Genomic DNA, 19,845 nt, shown 5'->3' on the forward strand with positions numbered 1-19,845 from the left:
GTGAGATTCCAGGTTAATTACAGACTCGAAAAGCTTTGGAAAATGGTTCACAAAAAAAATAGGCACGAAAAATCACGTTTTTTTTTATTTAAACTGCATTTTAGGATAATAAGAAAATTTTTTGAGAAATTTCATTGACACCGTCGGAAAGAGGAGATCTTAAGCAATAAAAATATATGTGTCTCAATTTTTTCTCGTGTCGAATAGTCTTAGTTATTGGCCGTTGAAAAGCAGTGTCCCGGTAGCGGCGTTTTGGCCGTTTAAGGGTTAAATGTCGGCGGGCATGACTAACCTAACTTTTGGAAGTTGCATTAGGAAGTTATAATTTTATGCTAAGTGACTGGTACGCCCTATTAAATGAAAGAAATTTGAAAATTAGGTCAATATTGTTTCAATTGGTTTCCTTATTAACAATTATTTAGGCTAATATCGCAAAGCGAATAGTGGCTTTGACAGGTATTCAGGTGGCTGACAGCGCGGTTCCGAACTCCACAACTCTGCATGAGCCAAAATTCAGTCTCCAAATGATACTTCCCCCTAGATGCCCACATGGGCATCTACGTTCAGAGGAATACATTGGAGACTTGAAAACTCTCTCAAATAATCATTGGGAGCCCAATGAAATTTGAGCTGCAACAAATTTAACACCAGCGTTTTTCTGTGATGAATCTGAAATCACATGTACAAATCGGTTGAGGCCTTGAGATTGAGATGTAAAGAAAGATGAAATTAAGGAAAGGTAGTAAAAAAGAGTTAGGGGGATGGGATTGATGAAGAAGAGAAAAAGGAACAGAGGGTGAGGAAAGATGGAACAGAGCCTCGGAGAGGATATGGAGGGACGCCTAGAGGAGGATTAAATGAAGGGTAGGAGATGGACAGGAGTTAGGTAAATAGGCGCAGTGAAGAGGGGAAGAGGGGCGGAGGGCGGAAGGTAATAGGTAAAGGAGACATGTGTGATGAGATGTGTAATGAGGAAAGTAGAATGTAGTGTGAGAGGAGAAAGAAAGGAGCAAAGCAATGTAAGCGAGTTGGGAGAAAATGGGTATAGGAAAAGAAGATGAAAAATGATCTGACAGGAGCAGAGATGAAGAGGCAATGTGAGGAAAATAACAGGGGATGTGAAATTAAGGAGAAGCGATCTAGAAGAGAGGAGCTGAGAAATTGTGCTAACAGGGGACGTGAAGATAAATGGTCTATGATGAGGGGTGAGAGCAAGGTGTTAGAGGAAGGTGTTAGAGGAAGGTGTTAGAGGAGGGTGTTAAAGGAATGTGTTAAAGGAATGTGCTATAGGAAGGTGCCAGAGGAAGGGGACATTATTTTTAAGGTTAGTCGAGAAATAATGAATTTTTTCTTAACTTACAATTGTCTTCAACATCTTTGGTGTATTCGCCAGCAGGATAAACTTCGTCTAGAGGACAAGTGCGTTGAGGGTACTTTGTGTCCAAAGGAATGATAAGGGCGTCACCGTCGACCATGTCAACGAACTTTCCGATAATGAAGCCCTCCTGGGAATCCCGCACCCAGACTTGCTGGTTCTCCATCTTTCCGATTTTCTGAAAAAATAAAAGTAATTTTATCATTAGACATTATCATTATCAGATTTATAATTTTACCTTCTTTTGCAATTAAAAACATTTAGGACATTGGGTGAGTAATATGCCTTAATTTCAATGGATTTTTAATAAAAATAAAAAATGTAAATTCCATATATAGAAAAGTGACAGATACAAAAGTTTTTGGCGTCCTTCGCATGCTTCGGCCATATAAGCTTCATCGACCGTTTCATGAACTCGCACTTTTGTTGCTTCTTCGCAGCTAACGGAGTATCATATGCAATTCTCGGTTCAGAAAAACAAAACCGAAACAAAACCAATCGTCTCATTTACAGTTATTTTATTTTCAAGAATTAATTTATCAAATTTAAAGTTAATTATTTTGTTTTTTAAATTTGAATTTCCTTAATAATTTACTGATACTTAATATTTTAAAACATAGTGTCAAAATAGTTTCACATAATTGTTTAAACATTAAAAATGAACTTCAATGTTTACTAAAAATATTATTCTTTAGTTTATTAATTATTTACATTCCTATTTATTTATCACAGGCCTCACAGTCTTTCCCCTTTTTCTGATTTTTTACTTAAATATGAACTTAATCAATAGAACCCTATCAAATTAATTGTTAAGAATTTATATTTTTTATTTCAAGATTTTATTATTTGGTTCCAACTTAAATTATTTAGTTGAAAATTCAGAACTTTTATTGAAAGTCATACTTTTTGTTGAAAATTGAAATATTTTATTCATAATTCAATAATTTTATTAAAATTTTGTTTCTTGATTCAATTTTTTTCTTTTTTAATTGAAAATTCGACTATTTTGTTGGAAATTCATGATTTTACAATATACATAGTATATACGTAGAATGTTTCAATAGTACTATAAGATTAATTATTATTGATCACTGTAAAAAGACCCTTCCCATTTATAATGAATTAATAAGAATGTTCCATAAACGGAATAACAAAAATAATATTTCAGAGTTAAATTTTTTTATTATTCTAACCAAAAGTATACCTTTTCTACTTTATAAGATGAATTTTTAATCCCAAAGGACAAAATTTCATCCAAACAGTTGAATTGTCGACCAAGAAAGATAATTTTGTAACAAAAGAATTGGCTTGTAAAAAAATGGAATTTTCAAACAAAAAAATTAAAGTTCAACCAAAAGTTTAACTTTAAAGCAAAAGAGACTTTTCAAATAAAATGATTGAATTTTGAACAAATATTGAAAACGTTCAATTTTTCGTGAAAAGAATAATTTTTTTTAAAAATGAAGGTATTCGTAACTGATAAAGATTTTTCAGCCAAGAAAGAAAAAAATTTTATCCAAATTGTTGAAACTCCAAGCCAAATGCCGAATTTTCCTAAAGCATATGTATTTGCAACCCGAAAATATGACCAAAAAAAATTAGTTTTCAACCAAACTGTTGCATTTTTAGCCAAAAAATAGTATAGATTAAAAAAAGAATCTTCAACAAAATAGTTAAATTTTACAAACAAAGAGACAAACCTTCACAAAAAAATAAATTTTTAACAAGGTAATTTAACAAATTATAACAAAATGATTCAACCAACTTAAATTTAAGCAAAACAAAATTTCAATAAAATAGTTGCATTATAAAACCAAAAAGATAAGCATTAATAAAAATTATTAACGAAGTAATTTAACTTTTACACAAGTAGTTGAATTTTTAATTTACAAAGGACAATTTTCGATAAATTAACATAAGTTTTCAACGAATAAAGAAATAGTAGATATTTTATTCAAGAAATATTTTAATTTTAAATAAAAAAATACATGATTTTGAATACTTAAGACAAATTAAAAAAATAAAGTTTAATACTTAACCAAAAATGATTTATTTTCTGCCAAACAGTTGCATTTTTATCAAAAAAATTATATTAAAAAAATAGTTGAATTATGTAAAAATTTAACTATTTTCTTAAATTTTCGTCTTTTTGGGTTGGTTTTCCTCAATCAAGAATTGGACTACTTTATTTTCGGTTAAAATGAATAATTATTAGTTTGAAAATTCTAGTATTTAGTTACAAATTAAAAAAACAAAAAAAATTCAAACTAAAAATTAATAAAATAAAATTTGGACTAACACCACAACCATTGCTCAAACTTTTTTTTTCAGAAGAATTTTCAGAAGAATTTAGAATTTTTTATACATTACAGATACTTTTTAGAAAGTTCTTATTTTTGATAGAAAATTAAATTTTGTAGTAAAAATTGCAAGTGTTTGGTTAAAAATTACTCTGATTTAGATAAAAATTTAACTTTTTTATTGCAAATTCGTGGTTGATGATTAAATTCATCTGATTTTCTTTTCTTTTTCATTTCAATCTGTTTGGCTTGAAAATTCAACAATTCGGTAAAAAATTCAACTGTTCGGTAAAAAATTCGTTAACTTTTTTTGAAAATTAATTTTTTTAATGCAAATTCAACTATTCGATTATTGGTTTAAAACTTTTAAACAATTAGCTTATTTTTTGATAAAAAGATGTTTTATAACAAAATAGTTGGATTTTCAACAAAATAATAAAATTTTCAACCAAAAATGGAAGTTTAATTTTCAGTTAATAATTTTAAGTTTCGGAAAAAAATTATTTTCGAAGATATATTTAATTTTCTTACCCACGAGCCTAATCTTTAACAGATAAAATGAATATTTAAGAAATTATTTCAAATTTCAATCAAATACACTAATTTTAAGCCATAGAAAATTGATTGCTTACTAAAAAGATGTATTTTTCATAAAATATATCAATTTTCAAACAAATAATTTCATTCTTAACTGAAAACGATCAGTTTTTAACCAAAAACAGAACGATTAAATTTTCATTAGAAAAATTAAGCATTAACCAAAAAACAAATTATCAGCAAAATAGTTCATTCTTCAACTAATAAATTAATTTTCAGAAAAAATAGAATAATTAAATTTTCAGTTAAGAAAATGAATTTGCAACAACAACAACAACAAAATTTTCAACAAAATAGTTTAATATTCAACCAATAAAATTAATTTGTAATAATTTAGTTCAACTTTCAACCAGTAGTTGAATCTTCAACCAAAAAATATGAGAACCCAACGAAAAATCTATTAATTAAATTGCCAACTAAAAACCATCAATTTTCAGTAAAAAAATGGAATAGTTACATTTTCAGTTAAAGAAATTATTTGGCAGAAACAAGAAAACCGATTTTCAAACAAAAAAGGATTTTTAAAAGAAACTCCTGTTAAAACTTTTGTTTTTACCATGCCCCCCCCCCCCCCTTCAAATCAGTAAAGTAGTTCATGGACGGCCCCTTATGAAACTTAAAAATTAATAAAAAGAGCGCTTTCTAATACAAGTGTTCAAAAATATTTGTTAATAGCTCTATATAGCTTTTTTATATGCATAGTTTAACTTTCTAAACAGTTATGTAATTATGTAGTTAAAACAAGTGGCACACTTTATAAAGCATGACTCATATTACAAAACAACTTATTAACTGATTTATTATTAACTTAATTTTTTTTGTATATCTATATAAGGTAAATTTTTTTATCTGTGGTTTAATGAACCTAAATATATATGTGTGTACACCTACACACATTTATAAGAAAATTATGCATATAGAAATGCAAAAATTCCGCGGTATTGACGTCAACGCGATACGTGTTGATATGAATCATTGGGATTTTATACGACTTTAATTATCGTGATAATGTATCATGATAAGCAGACTGAAATTCCTTTTATCTGAAAGTCTCGAATCTTAAAGTCTTCTGTATAAATTCCCTTGGAAAGTCTTATAAATTTACACTATTTCGACGATTGAAAAATCCAGGAAAATAAAATTGCCGGCAGAAAGCATCCGAATTTAATCAATAAAAAAAATTGTATTTTCACCAATATTATTTATTTATTAACAATAGAATAATCGAATATATTTAACAAATACAAATTATTTTAATGATTAGGGTGTTTAAAATTATTGTTTAAATTTTAAATAATAGTAACTGTATCAAATTTACATTAAAAAAATAAGTTTAACACGAGCGCCTCGAATTTTTTAAAATTAAAAATCCGGTATTTGAGAACGGTTTTCGTTTTTGTAATAAATTCTATTCACATTTGCAATCAAAGTTTCTCAACCCGAAAGCTAATTTATTTAACTATTGTTATTTCAAATTCAAGCCAAATAATTTTTGAAAACTTTAAACATTAAAAAAATTTTTTTTCTGATGAAATTATTTGATTATTTTATTTTTAATAAATAGATCAAATTTAATAGAAACAACTTCTTTAATTGTTTAAATTCGGTAATTTTATAATTCTGGAATATTCTGGTTCGGATATTTCATAATTTGGCAGTTTTCTGTCAGGAATTTTCCAATTCGCGAATTTTTCAATGTCGGGAATTTTATTTTTCGGAATTTTTCAGTGAAAATAGTGATTAAGAATAATATTTTTAAACAACTAAGAACTATAATTTACAGTTTAATTTATTTTTGGTAAAAAAAAACCTTATGAATTTTTACTTTTTTAAGTAATTTTTTTTAAAGTAATAGTAGGAATAGATAATTTTTTTCAAAATATTCGATTAATAAGATAAGAAGAAAAAATGATATAGAGAAAAACTTTCTTTTTAAAATTCCCTGAACTTTCGCTGATTCTATCTTAACCAATTTTTCAATTTCCCTGCTTATAAATATGCTAAGACCAGCATTTTATTCGTGAAAAAATTCTGAATTAAAAACATTTTATAAAACTTCAGAATAAAATTAAAATGTCTGTTTATTTAGTTATTTTACCTAAAAAAGATTACTTTCTACGGTAAAAAGTAAAATTTGTTGAAAATTCATTTTATTAGTTGAAGATTCATCTCTTTGGTTGAAAATTTAACTTTTTTGTTCTAAATTATTTGTCTTTTTTGGTTTCAAATCAAATTTTTCGACTACCAATTAAAGCCTTCCATTTTTTTAATTCATCTTTTTCTTGGTTAAAGATTCACAATTTTAGTCAAAAGTCATCTCTTCGGATAAAAATTGAAATCCTTTGATGGAAATTCTACTTTATGGTATGAAAATTAAACAATTTGTTGAAAAATTTATGTTTCTTGTTTTAATTTGGTCTTATTTTTTTTGAAAATCAACTTTTACGATTTTTGATTTAAATATTTCATTTTATTTTAATTGATCGTTTTCTTGGTTAAAGATTCATCATTTCAGTTAAAATTCATCTATTTGGATGAAAATTGAACTCCTTTGATGGAAATTCTACTTTATGGTTTGAAACAACAAAAATTTGTTAAAAAATTTATGTTTCTTGTTTTCATTTGGTCGTTTTTTTGAAAATCAACTTTTAGGATTTTAGATTTAAATATTTCATTTTTTTAATTGATCGCTTTCTTGGTTAAAGCTTCATAATTTCAACTAACAATTCATCTCTCGATGAAAATTGAACTGCCTTGGTGAAAATTCGACCTTTTGGTTTCAAAATTTAACAGCATGGATGAAAATTCCATATTTCGTTAAAATTTAAATTTTCTACCTTGAATTTTCATTTCCTGTTTAAAAGTGTCGAAATAAAAAATTGTGGATGGCGTGACCCATGAGTGTACGGAACAATACTCAAGAGCAATATTTTCGCGACTTTCTCTGAATTTTCGCGCTATGGGATTCCGATTTCTCGAAAGCCATCTGCGAATGAGTAGTGAAGGCATCATGAACTTTCATTTTCATTTCAGCGGCTATGAACATAAAATTGATACGCTTCACCAATTTCGCTTTTGTTTCTCCTGGCGTAATAGCTACGGCATATTTCACAAAAAGAAAAAAAAGATTTTTTAGGAAATTCATTTATATTTTAATTTTATCTTTTAAAATTTTTTTAAATATTTTGTTTAAATATCAATACCCAAATTTTTCAAATGATATTTTACACTTTGCTGCAAAATGCATATTTGTGCGAAAGTTTCTTTAAATTATCAATAACGTTATAGACTTCATATCGGTGTAATTAGATTAGTATTTTAATTTCAGAGGATTCCCAAATATTTCAAAGGACATCCAAGGAATTTCTACGGATTTGACGGGATTTTATCAGATTTTTGAGGAGAATTGAAGGAAGTGGAGGATGTGGTGGTGCTGGTGGAGGAGGAGATGGTAAAGAAGGAGGAGGTGGAAGATGTGGTGGTGGAGGAGGTATATGAGGTGGAGGTGAAGTAAGAGGAGGAGGAGGAGGAGGAGGTGACAGTGGAGGAGCTGCTGGTGAAGGACGTGAAGGTGGTGGATGAGGAGGTACAAAAAGGAGGCGGAGTACTTTTAGTAGAATTTCAACACTTATTTGATCGTATGAAAGAGCTTCTACATCCAGATACAGTAAAAAATTATTTTGGTAATAATTTTATCCAGCGTTATTTCAATTGAGCCTTTATCAAACCAACTTCTTGTTCGAATCCATACGCTAACAGAAAAATCAAAACTTTTAAGGATTTTAGAGGCTCAAAATAATGTATTTTAATGCATTTTTGACGTTCTTAGGGGATTTCATAGAATTAAAAATATTTCCACGAATATCATCAGATTTAATATAATTTCACGTGATTTCCAGGAATTTTATAATATTTTATTTATATTTCAGAGAACTCGTTAACAAGAATTGAGGTATTTCAGAAGATTTAAAATACTTGAAAAGATTTTCAAGAAATGCAGAAGGAGGAGAAGTGGAGGAGGTGGTGGTGGGAGGAGAAGGTGCTGGTTGGAAGAGGTGCTGGTGGGGGAGAAGGTGGCGGTAGAGCAGGAGAAGGGGGTGGTGGAAGAGGTTGAGGTGGAGGTAGACCAGGAGAAGGTGGAGGAGGATGAAGAGGATGAGGAGGTGGAGGTGGAAGAGGAGGTGGTGGAAAGGCAGGAGGACTTTTAGTAGAATCAAAACACTTATTCGATCGTGTAAGACAGCATATACATTCAGATACAGTAAAAAATGATTCACCAATTTTGGTAATGCTTTTATCTAGCGATCTTTCAACTGAGTCTTTATTAAACCAAATTGGTGTTCGAATCCATACATCAACAGAAATAATAAAATTGTTACGGATTTGAAAGGCTCTCAATAATGTATTTTAATGAATTTTTCACTTTCTCAAAGTATTTAACAGAAATAAAAATATTTTCACGAATATCATCAAATTTAATATAATTTAACGTAACTTGCAGGAAATTTATAATATTTTATTAAAATTTCAGATAACTCATTAGCAAGAATGGAGGTATTTCAAAAAATTTGAAATACTTGAATCGATTTGCAAGAATTTTCAAAAGATTTCCAAGATTTTCAAATATATCAAAGGATTTTTATGAAATTTTATCGGATTTCGCGGAGGTTTCTAAGGTTTCTGAGGATTTGAGTAATTTTAAAGGATTTTGAAGCCTCTCAAACGCTTTTAATGAATTTTCCAGGATCATAAAGGATTTCACAGAATTTTAACATTTTAAAGGAATTTCAAAATATATCAACACATTTGATAAAATTGTACAGGATGCCAAGAGATTTGATCATATTTTAATTAAATTTGAAAAAATTGTATTCTCAATATTATAAGGAACTTGCAGGAGCCTCAAGAAATTTCAAGGGATTTAAAAATATTTCAAAAATTAACTTCACGGAATATAAAGAGATTTTCACATATTCCAAGGTATTTTCAAAGATTTTAAAGAATAAAAATTTTTTAGGATATTTGAAATGCTTTCAAGTAATTCTAATAGATTTTCGAATATTTCTAAGGATGTTAAAGAAATTTTAGCTGATTTTACGGGATTTTATCAAATTTCCGATGATTTGAATAATTTCAAAGGATTTTAAAGGCTCAAAAAAATGTTAATGAATTTTCTAGGATCGCAAAGGATTTCATAAAACTTCAAAATTTGCAAGGAATGTGAAGGAAGATCAACATTTTTTTTATTTTACGGGACGTCGAGAGATTTTACAGTATTTAAATGAAATATCAATTAATTTATTTATAAAAATTCAGAGCTTTGAAAAATTTTGAAAGATTTTCAAAATTTCCATCGACTTTCAGTAATTTTCCAAGGATTTTAAACTTTTTATGGTATTTTAAAAGATAATAAGAAACTTTCAGTAACTTGAAACATTTTTGAAATGATTTCGAAGAACTGGAAATATTTTAAGGTATTTTAAAGGATTCCAAGGAAGTGTAAAAAATTTTAATTTAAGGAATTGAAAAGAATATCATAAGATTTGATTTTTCTTCGCGAGATTTAAAGAGGTTTTTTAATATTTTAATGAAATTTCACAGAAATTTTAGGGATTTCAAATATTTGAAGATGTTTTCAAACATTTTAGAATACTTTTTTTAAATATCCATAAAAAAATAGTTTTTCACAATTTTCATAATTTTTGCTAGCCAAAAAATGATTCGAAATTTTTTTATTTTATCGCACTTTTGTGATCTATTTTAAGTGTTTTCTTTATTTAAACAAATTATCTTATTCTGTTGACCAAGACATTAATCAATTTTATATTTTAAATATTTTAAATAGTGTCGATTAATGGTCTAATATTTGGAGACACTAAAAAAAATCTGTCTCAGCTCGGATTTGAACCAAGAATACCACCATCCACGAGTGGAGCATAATTGCGTAATTGACTAGCGCTCATGGAAGGCAGCATTCCTGGTTCAAATCCGGGCTGAGGCAGATTTTTTTTTTATTTCGCTAAATATTAGATTAGTAATCGAGACTATTTAGAATATTTAACGTCTGAAAATAGATAAATAATGTCTTTATTGTATATTAACTTTTCCTTCTTCCTTCTAAGTCATAAATTCAGTTTGAAAATACTTCGAGCCAAAGCAACCCTAAAAATGAAGAATAGAGATGAATCTGAGTTCCATGTCTTATTATAAGCATCCCGTTAGACTAGAGATCTCGTAACGGTAAACGTGCGAGATACTTGCATCGATCCTTACGTTAGATCTTGGATCTGTGCACTTTGCTTCATTCCAAATAAGTTCACTCTCTTTGTCTCCTTCCAAAAGCGTAAACAATTTATTTGCCATTTTTGTTTATAAAAATTATTTAAAATATTGTTATCGTTAAAACTGATAATATTTCGAAAAAGAGTTATTGGATTCAAATTTTTCCTTTCAAGAAATAAAGCGTTACTTGGGTATTCTATACGTAATATTGAAAAGATTTGTTATTAAACAACATTCTGTTATAATTAATAACAATTGTTTCTATACAGGTTTAAGTTAAACAAATTTTTATTTTGAATCAAGAATATAATATTGCTGAACTAGAGTAAATTTTTTTCTAATTGCTACACTCTAAATGTAAAGCAGACCAAAGTTTGATTAAATTAATCAATCATGCTTTGACTGGAGAATCAGACATTTCTATCGAAAAATCAGTCGGTTTAAGAGATAAATCAGTCAATACTGCTGATTGAATCAAAATAGTGACTTGAAATTACTAATAATTTAAATTCTCAATTAAATTCCTAATTTTTATGAAATATTAAAAATAAACATAAATAACTGATGAACATATTGAAAATTACGGATAAGATCAATCAAAATGACTCATTTAAGCAGTGAAAGTTACTGATAGTAACTAAGACATTTTTTGTTGAGAATTCATCTTTTTTATTGAAGTTTCAACTAATTGATTGAAAGTTGAAGAGAAAATTAATTTTCTTAACGTTAAATTGAACTATTTCATGTTTTGTTAAAAATATAGTTCTTTATTTAAAAATTTAACTATTTGTATGAAAATTCATATATTTTGTTGAAACTCATTTTTATTGGCAGAAAATATCATTTATGCTGAAAATTCTGCTTTTTGGTTAATTTCAACTTTTTTTTTAATAAGATATTTTTTTGTCGATGTGACAACCATTTTTTATTTAAAATTGAAATACTTTTTAGTTGAAATATCAACTCTAACATTTTTTGTTGAGAATTCGTATTTTTTATCGCAAATTTCAGTACTAGGTGGAAAGATGAACTACTTTGTTCTAAAATCATTTGTTTGGTTGAAAATTCATGATTTTAATTGAATATTTATTTATTTAGTTGAAAATAGAACTATTTTTCTAAAAAAAATTGTTTTTGTGGTTACAAATTTGCTTACCTAAAAATTTAACTATTACATTTTTAGTTAAAAATGTATCTTTTTAGTTGAACATTTAACTATATGGTTGGAAATTCGTTATTTTTTTGATGAATAAAAATAAATCTTCTTGAGTTCAAAATCGGTTATTTTAAACAAAAATAATTAAATTTTTAAGAAGATTTACAATTTTCAAAACTTTTTGTTATGCGCTGTTAATCTTTTCGTTAAACATTTGTATTTTTAATTTTTTTGAAATTATTAGATCTTACAGTAGATTCATAATTTCTTATGCAATTGTAGCTTATGTTGACGTTTTGTACCTGAAATCAGTATTTTAATTTAAAAATCATTAGCTTTCAAAAAATATTGAAATTTTTTAAAACAATTTTAGGTTATGTTAACATTTTTCACGAGAAATCAGACAACCAAATGTTATGATAGTTTTTCTCATTGAAAAATAGTAGGTTTAGATCAAAATAATTTTAAAAAGAATAAACATTTTTTTGTAATTTTGAATTATGTTAACCTTTTTGGTCAGAAATTTATATTTTAAAATGAAAACAGAATTATATTTTAACGATTCATAATTTTCAACTATTTTATCTTAAGTTATCGTTTTATATTGGTAATCGGTATTATTAGTAAAATATAATTGAATTATATTATCGATAATTTCAACAAAGAGAATTAAATTTCAAAGACGAATTTTCAAATAAATAACAAATTTTTTCAACAAAAGAGTGGAATTTTAAAATCGGAAAAAGAATTTTCAACGAGAATTTTTATTATTTTTAAACCAACTAGTTGAAATTTCTACCATAATAGTTTATTTAGCAAAAGACATGAATTCTTAACTAAAATAGATGAATTCTCAACGTAAAATATAATAGTTGATATTATTTCAATCAAAAAAAATTTCAATTTGAAATCAAACACAGTGAATTCAACCAACAAAAGAAAATACGAATTATCAATATACTAGCTGAATTACTAACCAAACCAAATTAATTTTATAATAAAAGAGTTGAATTTTCAACAACAAGCAAAAAGAGATTCTGTCACTAAAATTTATACATTTTGGAACGAAAAGCCGAATTTTTAACCAAGAAAGCAAAAGACGTTTACGAAATTGTTGAAATTTCAAGTCAAAAAAATGAATTTTGTACAAAATAGCTAAATTTTTAACAAAATCAGATTATTTTTCTATAAAAAAGAGTTGAATTTTTAACAGAAACCAAACACCAAAAAAATAGAATTAAAACAAAAAAAAATGAATTTTTCAAATTTTTACGAATTGTCAATAAACTAGCTGAATTTTTAACCAAATCAGATTAATTTTCTAATAGAAGGGTTGAATTTTCAACAACAAGCAAAAAGAGATTCTGTTACCAAAAGTTATCAATTTTGAAACGAAAAGCCGAATTTATAACAAACACAGAAATGTTCACTAAATTGTTCAATTTTTAAGACGAAAAAAAAGAAATTTTCTATAAAATAGCTGAATTTTTAACCAAATCAGATTATTTTTCTATAAAAAGAGTTGAATTTTAAACAGCAATCAAAGACAAAAAAGCTAATTCAACCAAAAAAATTGAATTTTTTCAAATTCTAACGAATTTTCAATAAACTAGCTGAATTTTTAACCAAAGCAGATGAATTTTCTAATAGAAGGATTGCATTTTCAACAATAAACAAAAAGTGATTTTGTTACCAATGTTATTAATGTTGAAACGAAAAACCAAATTTATAACCAAGAAAGCAAAAGACGTGTTATAAGTTGTTGAAATTTCAATCCAAAAAAGGAATTTTCTATAAAATAGCTGAATTTTTAACCAATTCAGATTATTTTTCATAAAAGGGTTGCATTTTCAACAAGCAAAAAGAGATTCTGTTACCAAAAGTTATCAATTTTGGAACGAAAAGCCGAATTTTGAACCAAGAAAGAAATGTTTACTAAATTGTTGAATTTTCAAGACAAAAAAACGAATTTTCTACAAAACAGTTAAACTTTTTAACCGAAAATGTTAATTTTCAAAAAAAAAGTTACTTTTCAAACAAATAGTTGAATTATCTACCCAGATGGTTGATTTTTTGAGAAAACTGAATTTTCAACCAAGTATTAAAATTTTGAACAAAAATCGATGAATTCTCAACGAAAAGTATAACAGTTGATATTATTTTAACTAAAAAATATTTTCGTTTGGAAGTAATCATAATTTAATTCAATCAAAACTGATAGATTTTCAATAAAATAGCTGAATCCTGAACCAAAAGAAATTAATTTTCTACCAATAACTGGTCCACAAAATTTTCTTAATGGAAGATAATACAGAAAAAAACACAAAGTAACTTTAAAGTAAGTAAAATTAAAGTTACAAGTTATTACAAAATTTGTAACTAAGTTACGTTACAAGTTACTTAAAAAAATATTAAACAAATTACCCAAAAAGTTACAAATAATGGCACATTTCAGTAACTTAGCTACTTTTAACAAGTTTTTACCAAACTTTTACCAAACTATATTTTCCAACTAAATTATAATGATTCATTATCTGCCGTAGGATCATTACCTATTGTAGAGTGGTGTCCCCGATAAATGGTCAGCTAATTACTAGTCCAATAACAATATTTATTAGATAAATATTGACACATTTAATTAAATATTGCTATTAACTTTTTTCGATAATTATAGCATTAAATAAAATGATGAAAATAATAATCAGAAGGATGCTGACAATCAAAAATAATAATTGGGAAGTGAGAAAACGAATGAGGAACAAATCACTGCATTCGGTTCATTCACCTTCCTTTCAATGTCGACCAGCTGTTACACGATGGTTTTCATTCCCAGTTTCTTTGTGGCTGAGCAGACTCTAAGTAGTTTGGATTTGAGAGAGTAGATTATAAGAGACAGGTAGGGTAGAGAAAAAGAAAGAGGGGGGGGGGTGAGAGAGAGGATTGAAAAAAGAGAAAGGGAGGAGAGAGGGAGAGGAGGGATCATTTATATGTGATTCATCGAAATTAAGTACCTAATCACACTTCAATTTCATTCCCTTGTAATTTCAATTTGCATTCATTTATCATATAAACTTTTTTCCATGTACACATTGAATTTCAAAATATTACCATGAATAGGGTCATCAGTAAAAGGAATTTTTCCAGTTTAACAATTTCTATAAGAAAACTATAAGCGCGGAAGGAAAATTTTAAAAACGCAGATGGATATTAAATTGTATGAAAATTCAAATTATCCCATTAAGTTGAGCATTACAAGTTATTTATAATTTATATTTAAAGAAATTAACATTTATGTAAAAAAAACACAATGATTGGCCAAAACGACTTTTTAATCAGAAGTGATCAATTTTCAGCAATGGTTAATTTTTAGCCATATACTTGGATTTTAAACAAACAAACAAAAAAATAATTATTAGAGACGAAGAGTTGCATTTTTAACAAAATATTTGAATTTTCAACCATGAACTTTTATACTAAAAATAATGAAATTTTCACTAAAAAAGGATGAATTTTCTATAAAAAATTGTTTTCAACAAAACAGTCGAATTTCAGACTAAAAAGATAAAGTTTTAACAGTATAGTTGAATTTTCATCCAAATAATTGAATTTTTATACACAAAGTTGAATTTTAAGGAAAAGGCTTTTCTACAAAAAAAAGGTGGATTTTTATTCTAGAAGGATCATTTTTCTACAAAAAAAAGGCCTGTTTTCAACAAATCTGTTGAATTTTCGACCCAAAAACATTAATTTTTCATAAAATAATTCAATTTTCAACCTATAAATCTTCCAGAAAAAATCATTTTCACCCTAAAAGAATTTAGTAGTTAAATTTCCCACCCAAAAAGATTAATTTTTAATAAAATAGTTTATTTTTTAACCAAGTTATTAAACTTTCAACATAATAATTGTATTTTTATAAAAATAATTCATTTTTCAACAAAGCGGTTGAATTTCAGACGCAAAAAGATTAATTTTTGACAAAATAGACAAAATAGGCAAAATAGTTTGACAAAATAGATCAACCAAATTGTTGAATCTTCAATCAAGAACTTTTTTTAGAAAAAAAATAATGGATTTTCACCCTGAAAGAAAATATTTTGTATTCGAAAGGACGAATTTTCAACAAAGCAGTTGAATTTTCGGCCAAAAAATAATAATTTTTCACAAAATGGTTGAAATTTCATCCAAATAATTGAATTTTCAACTAAGAAATTTTCCAGAAAATATACATTTTTGCCCTGAATGAATGCATTTTTTATCCATAAAGACGAATTTTGTGCAAAGCATTCCAATTTCCCACCAAGAAAAATTTAATTTTAACAAAATAGTTGAATTTTCGACATAATAATTTCATTTTTATACAAATAGTCGAATTTTCAATTAAACGGCTGAATTTACACTAGAAAAAGATTAATTTTCAACATTACAGTTGAATTTTTATAAAAATAGTTGAATTTTCAACCCAAAACTTTTCTATAAAAAATCATTAATTTTATATGAATAGCTGTATTATATTCAACTCGCAATGATAAATTTTAAACAAAAAGCTTTTCTACAAAAGAAAGATGCATTTTTAATTCAAAAGGATGATTCCTCTATGAAAAAAGACGGATTTACAATGAAGCAATTAAATTGCCAGAGAAAAATTAATATTTAACAAAAGAGTTGAATCTTCATAGAAATTGTTAAATCTTTAATTAACAACTTTTCCACAAAAAATAATGAATTTTCTATCCAGAAAGACGATTTTTCAACAAAGCAATTAAATTTCCGACCAAAAAAGATTATTTTTCAACAATAAACTTAAATTTTCAACCAAATATTCGAATATTGAACATAATACATAGTTCAATTTTAACCAAATAGTTTAAATTTCGAACAAAAATATTAAACTTTAAGTAAAAAAATGATTAATTTTCAACCAAATAGTTGTATTTTCAAGCCAAAAAGAGAACTTTTTTGGAAGCAAGTTAAGTTATCAATCTAAAGGACGAATTTTCTATCAAAAATGACGAATCTTCAACTTAAAAGTTCAATTTTCGACCAAAAGAGATAACTTTTTTTATAAAATAATTTAATTTTTAACAAAATATTTATACATTTTCAACCAAAAATGAAATCCTTAAATTTTCAGTTTAAAAATTAATTTTAAACAGAAAGTAAAAAAAAATTTTCAACAAAATAGTTGAATCTTCAACCAAAAAGATGTATTTTTAAAAAAGGGTCCTGGAATCAAATCAACAAAGATTTTTTTCTGATTAGCAGTGAAATCTCACTAATTGTCAGTGACATTTTCACTGATATTAATCAGTGAATTCTAAGGTTTACTGATAGAGATCTGTATGAATTTCACTACTAATCACTCGGTACATTTGGATCAGCAAAAAGCTTGTCACTAAAACAAATCAGTAAGGATTTCCACTGGTTGATCAGTGAAAAATAAGTTAGTGGACTTTCAGTAATTTTTCTACACAGAAATAAGAAAAAAGTATTGAATTTTAAGTGAATAGTCACTGATTATCAGCGAATTAACAAAAATAAAATTTTACTGCTTTGATGAAAATTCGTCTTTTTGGTTAAAAATTAATTTTTGTAATTGTAAATTTCACTATTTGATTGAAAATTAAATCGTTTTGTGGAAACTTAACCTTCTTCTTGAAGATTCATATTTTCGGGTTGCGAATTCAACTGTTTTACAGAAAATTCTTTTTATTTTGTTTGAGAATTTTAAAATTTGGTAAAATATTCAAGGATTTGGTAGAAAATTCAACAGTTTTATAGAAAATTAGTTATTTTTTAAATTAAAAATTAATTTTTGTGAATGAGAGTTTAATCATCTTATACTGGGTTAAGATTAATCTTCTTATTTAGAAATTCCACTATTTTCTAGAAAATTTAGGTAATTCGTTGAAAATTAATCTTTCTGGTCATTTTAAGAATTTTTCAAATTAAAAATTCAACTTTTTGGTACAAAATTCAACTTTTTGGTAGAAAATTAAACTATTTGGCAGAAAATTCAACTGTTTTCGGAAAAATTATTTGTTTTTAAAAATAAAAAATTAATTCTTTTTTTAATAGAAAATTGTCTTCTTGGTTGAAATTCATCTTTTTCTTTCTCATTTTTTTTCTCTTTTTTTTTATTTTTCTTTCTCTTTTTCTTTTTCTTCTACTGAAATAATTTCTGTCGAGTAAAATAAAGTCTAAGGCAGAATAGCAGAAGGTCGCGACCTCGCGAAGAACGAAGAAATTACACGAAGAGTGCAGTTTCAAGAACAATAAAAAGTCGCTCGCAGCAATTCTTGAATTACTGCAGTACCGCGTTTACGTTCTGAAGAAGAATATCGTGGTGTTCAGACCTACAGGAATTCCATCAGGACTTCTTTATTTTTTCCACGATATATTTATTTTGAAGTAAAATTGAGGCCGAGCTTTGCTCCATACTTTTACTTTAATTTAAAAAAAAAAAATTACGCTGACTATAAGGAAATTGGGATATAAATGCTATTGATTAATTTTTACATCAATAGTGTTTTTGAAAACCTAATAGTTAAACTTAAAAAAAATAGTTAAATTTTCAAGCCAAAAAGACGAATTTTTTAGAAGACAGTTGCAGTTTTTACAAAAAAGTTCATTTTGAACCGAGAAAGATAACTTTTCTACCATATAAAATTAATTTTCAATAAAGATACATTTTCAACCAAACAGTTTAATTGCATAAAAAAATGAATTTTCAACTAAGAAGATTAATTACCAAAATAGATCAATTTTCAACAAAGATGTTAAATTTTTAACTAAAAAAGTCAACTAACTAACAAATAGTTAATTTTTAAACCAAAAAGATGAATTGTCGACCAAAGAGATAAATTTTTAACAAAGTAGTTCAACTTTCAATCAAGAAGATTTATTTTCTGCCAAAAGAGACGAAATTGCAATAAGATTTATGAGGAAATATCAAATGATATATATTTTTAAATAAATTTTAAGAGGAAATTGAAAAAGATTAAAAAACATTAAAATTATATCCTAAATCTTTGAAAAATAATTTTAAACTTTTGAAAATCTCGAAAAATTAAAAAAGCAGGTTTCGAAAAAAAATGCTTTTTAAGAATTTTGAAAGTTTCAACACGGAGAGATATTTCAAGAGATTAATTCACAGATAAGCTCCTTGATTCTATTCACGCTTTGGCACAAGAACTAAGCTCTCGGAACCCTCGATTTTAGATCACCGGTCGTTGCTTTAAAAGCATGGGTTTCGAGCTCTTAGTTCTTGCACCAAAGCGTGAATAAAATCAAGGAGCAGTTCCGTGAATTAATCTCTTAAAATTTCTCTTCGTGAAGAGAATAAAAAATGTTCTATAGAAAAATACGAATGATTTTCAGGGAATTTACTTTTTCGGCATATCTGAAATATGTATTCAAATGTTTTTTAATTTTCTCAGGAAATTATAATTTGCTTAATTTTCTAAAAAAAAAAAACTTTTGACTGAAAAATCTGTTTTAGTTAAAAATTTCACAATTTTTTTGATAACTCGTATTTTTAAATGAATTCAACTGTTTACAATTCAAAAATAAAATTTTTGTTTGAGAATACATATTTTGTTGAAAATTCGTCTTTTTTTAATTCAACTACTTTATTAAAAGTTAAGTTACTTTAATAAAAAGTATTTTTTTATGGCTGAAGATTATTTAATATTTTAATAATTCATATTTTTTATTTAAAATAAATATCATATTTGATTAAAATCTCAAATATTAGATTTTTTATTGAGAATTAATCTTCAGGAGTACTGAAAAATCCAAAAAATAAAATTCGTAAAACTGTGAAATTTCCGAAAAAAAAAAATATTTGAAATAGAAAATTCCCGAAATTTTAAAGCCACCGAAAAATAAAAATCACAAAATGGAAAATTCTCGAATAATCAGATTACCGAATTGAAACAAGTAACAATTTTTTAACAATAAATATTATTCATTTATTAAGCAAAAATAATGGAATATTTTTATCAAAGAAAACTTTGTTTTTAATGTTCATTGTATTAAAAAAATTGTTGTTTTAAATTTAAACAATAATTAAAAAAAAATAAACTTTAAAAATTTGCTTGGATCAAAATATTTAATTAATTAATAAAATTTAT

The 19,845-nt window shown here is 26.2% G+C and overlaps 1 protein-coding gene across 2 annotated transcripts in view; it reads right to left on the bottom strand.

Moving 5' to 3' along the window:
- LOC117181638 (myosin heavy chain 95F) overlaps positions 1–19,845 on the bottom strand; it is a 110,314-nt gene that overhangs the window by 59,658 nt on the left and 30,811 nt on the right. For both annotated transcript variants that reach the window (XM_033374531.1, XM_033374530.1), the window contains exon 2: positions 1,361–1,553. In XM_033374531.1, coding sequence (XP_033230422.1) covers positions 1,361–1,541 — 181 coding nt within the window. In that variant the 5' untranslated portion in view covers positions 1,542–1,553. The remainder of the gene's footprint in view (positions 1–1,360; positions 1,554–19,845) is intronic.

Source organism: Belonocnema kinseyi, chromosome 10 (genome assembly GCF_010883055.1).
Source record: "Belonocnema kinseyi isolate 2016_QV_RU_SX_M_011 chromosome 10, B_treatae_v1, whole genome shotgun sequence".
Taxonomy (NCBI): Eukaryota; Metazoa; Arthropoda; class Insecta; order Hymenoptera; family Cynipidae; genus Belonocnema; species Belonocnema kinseyi.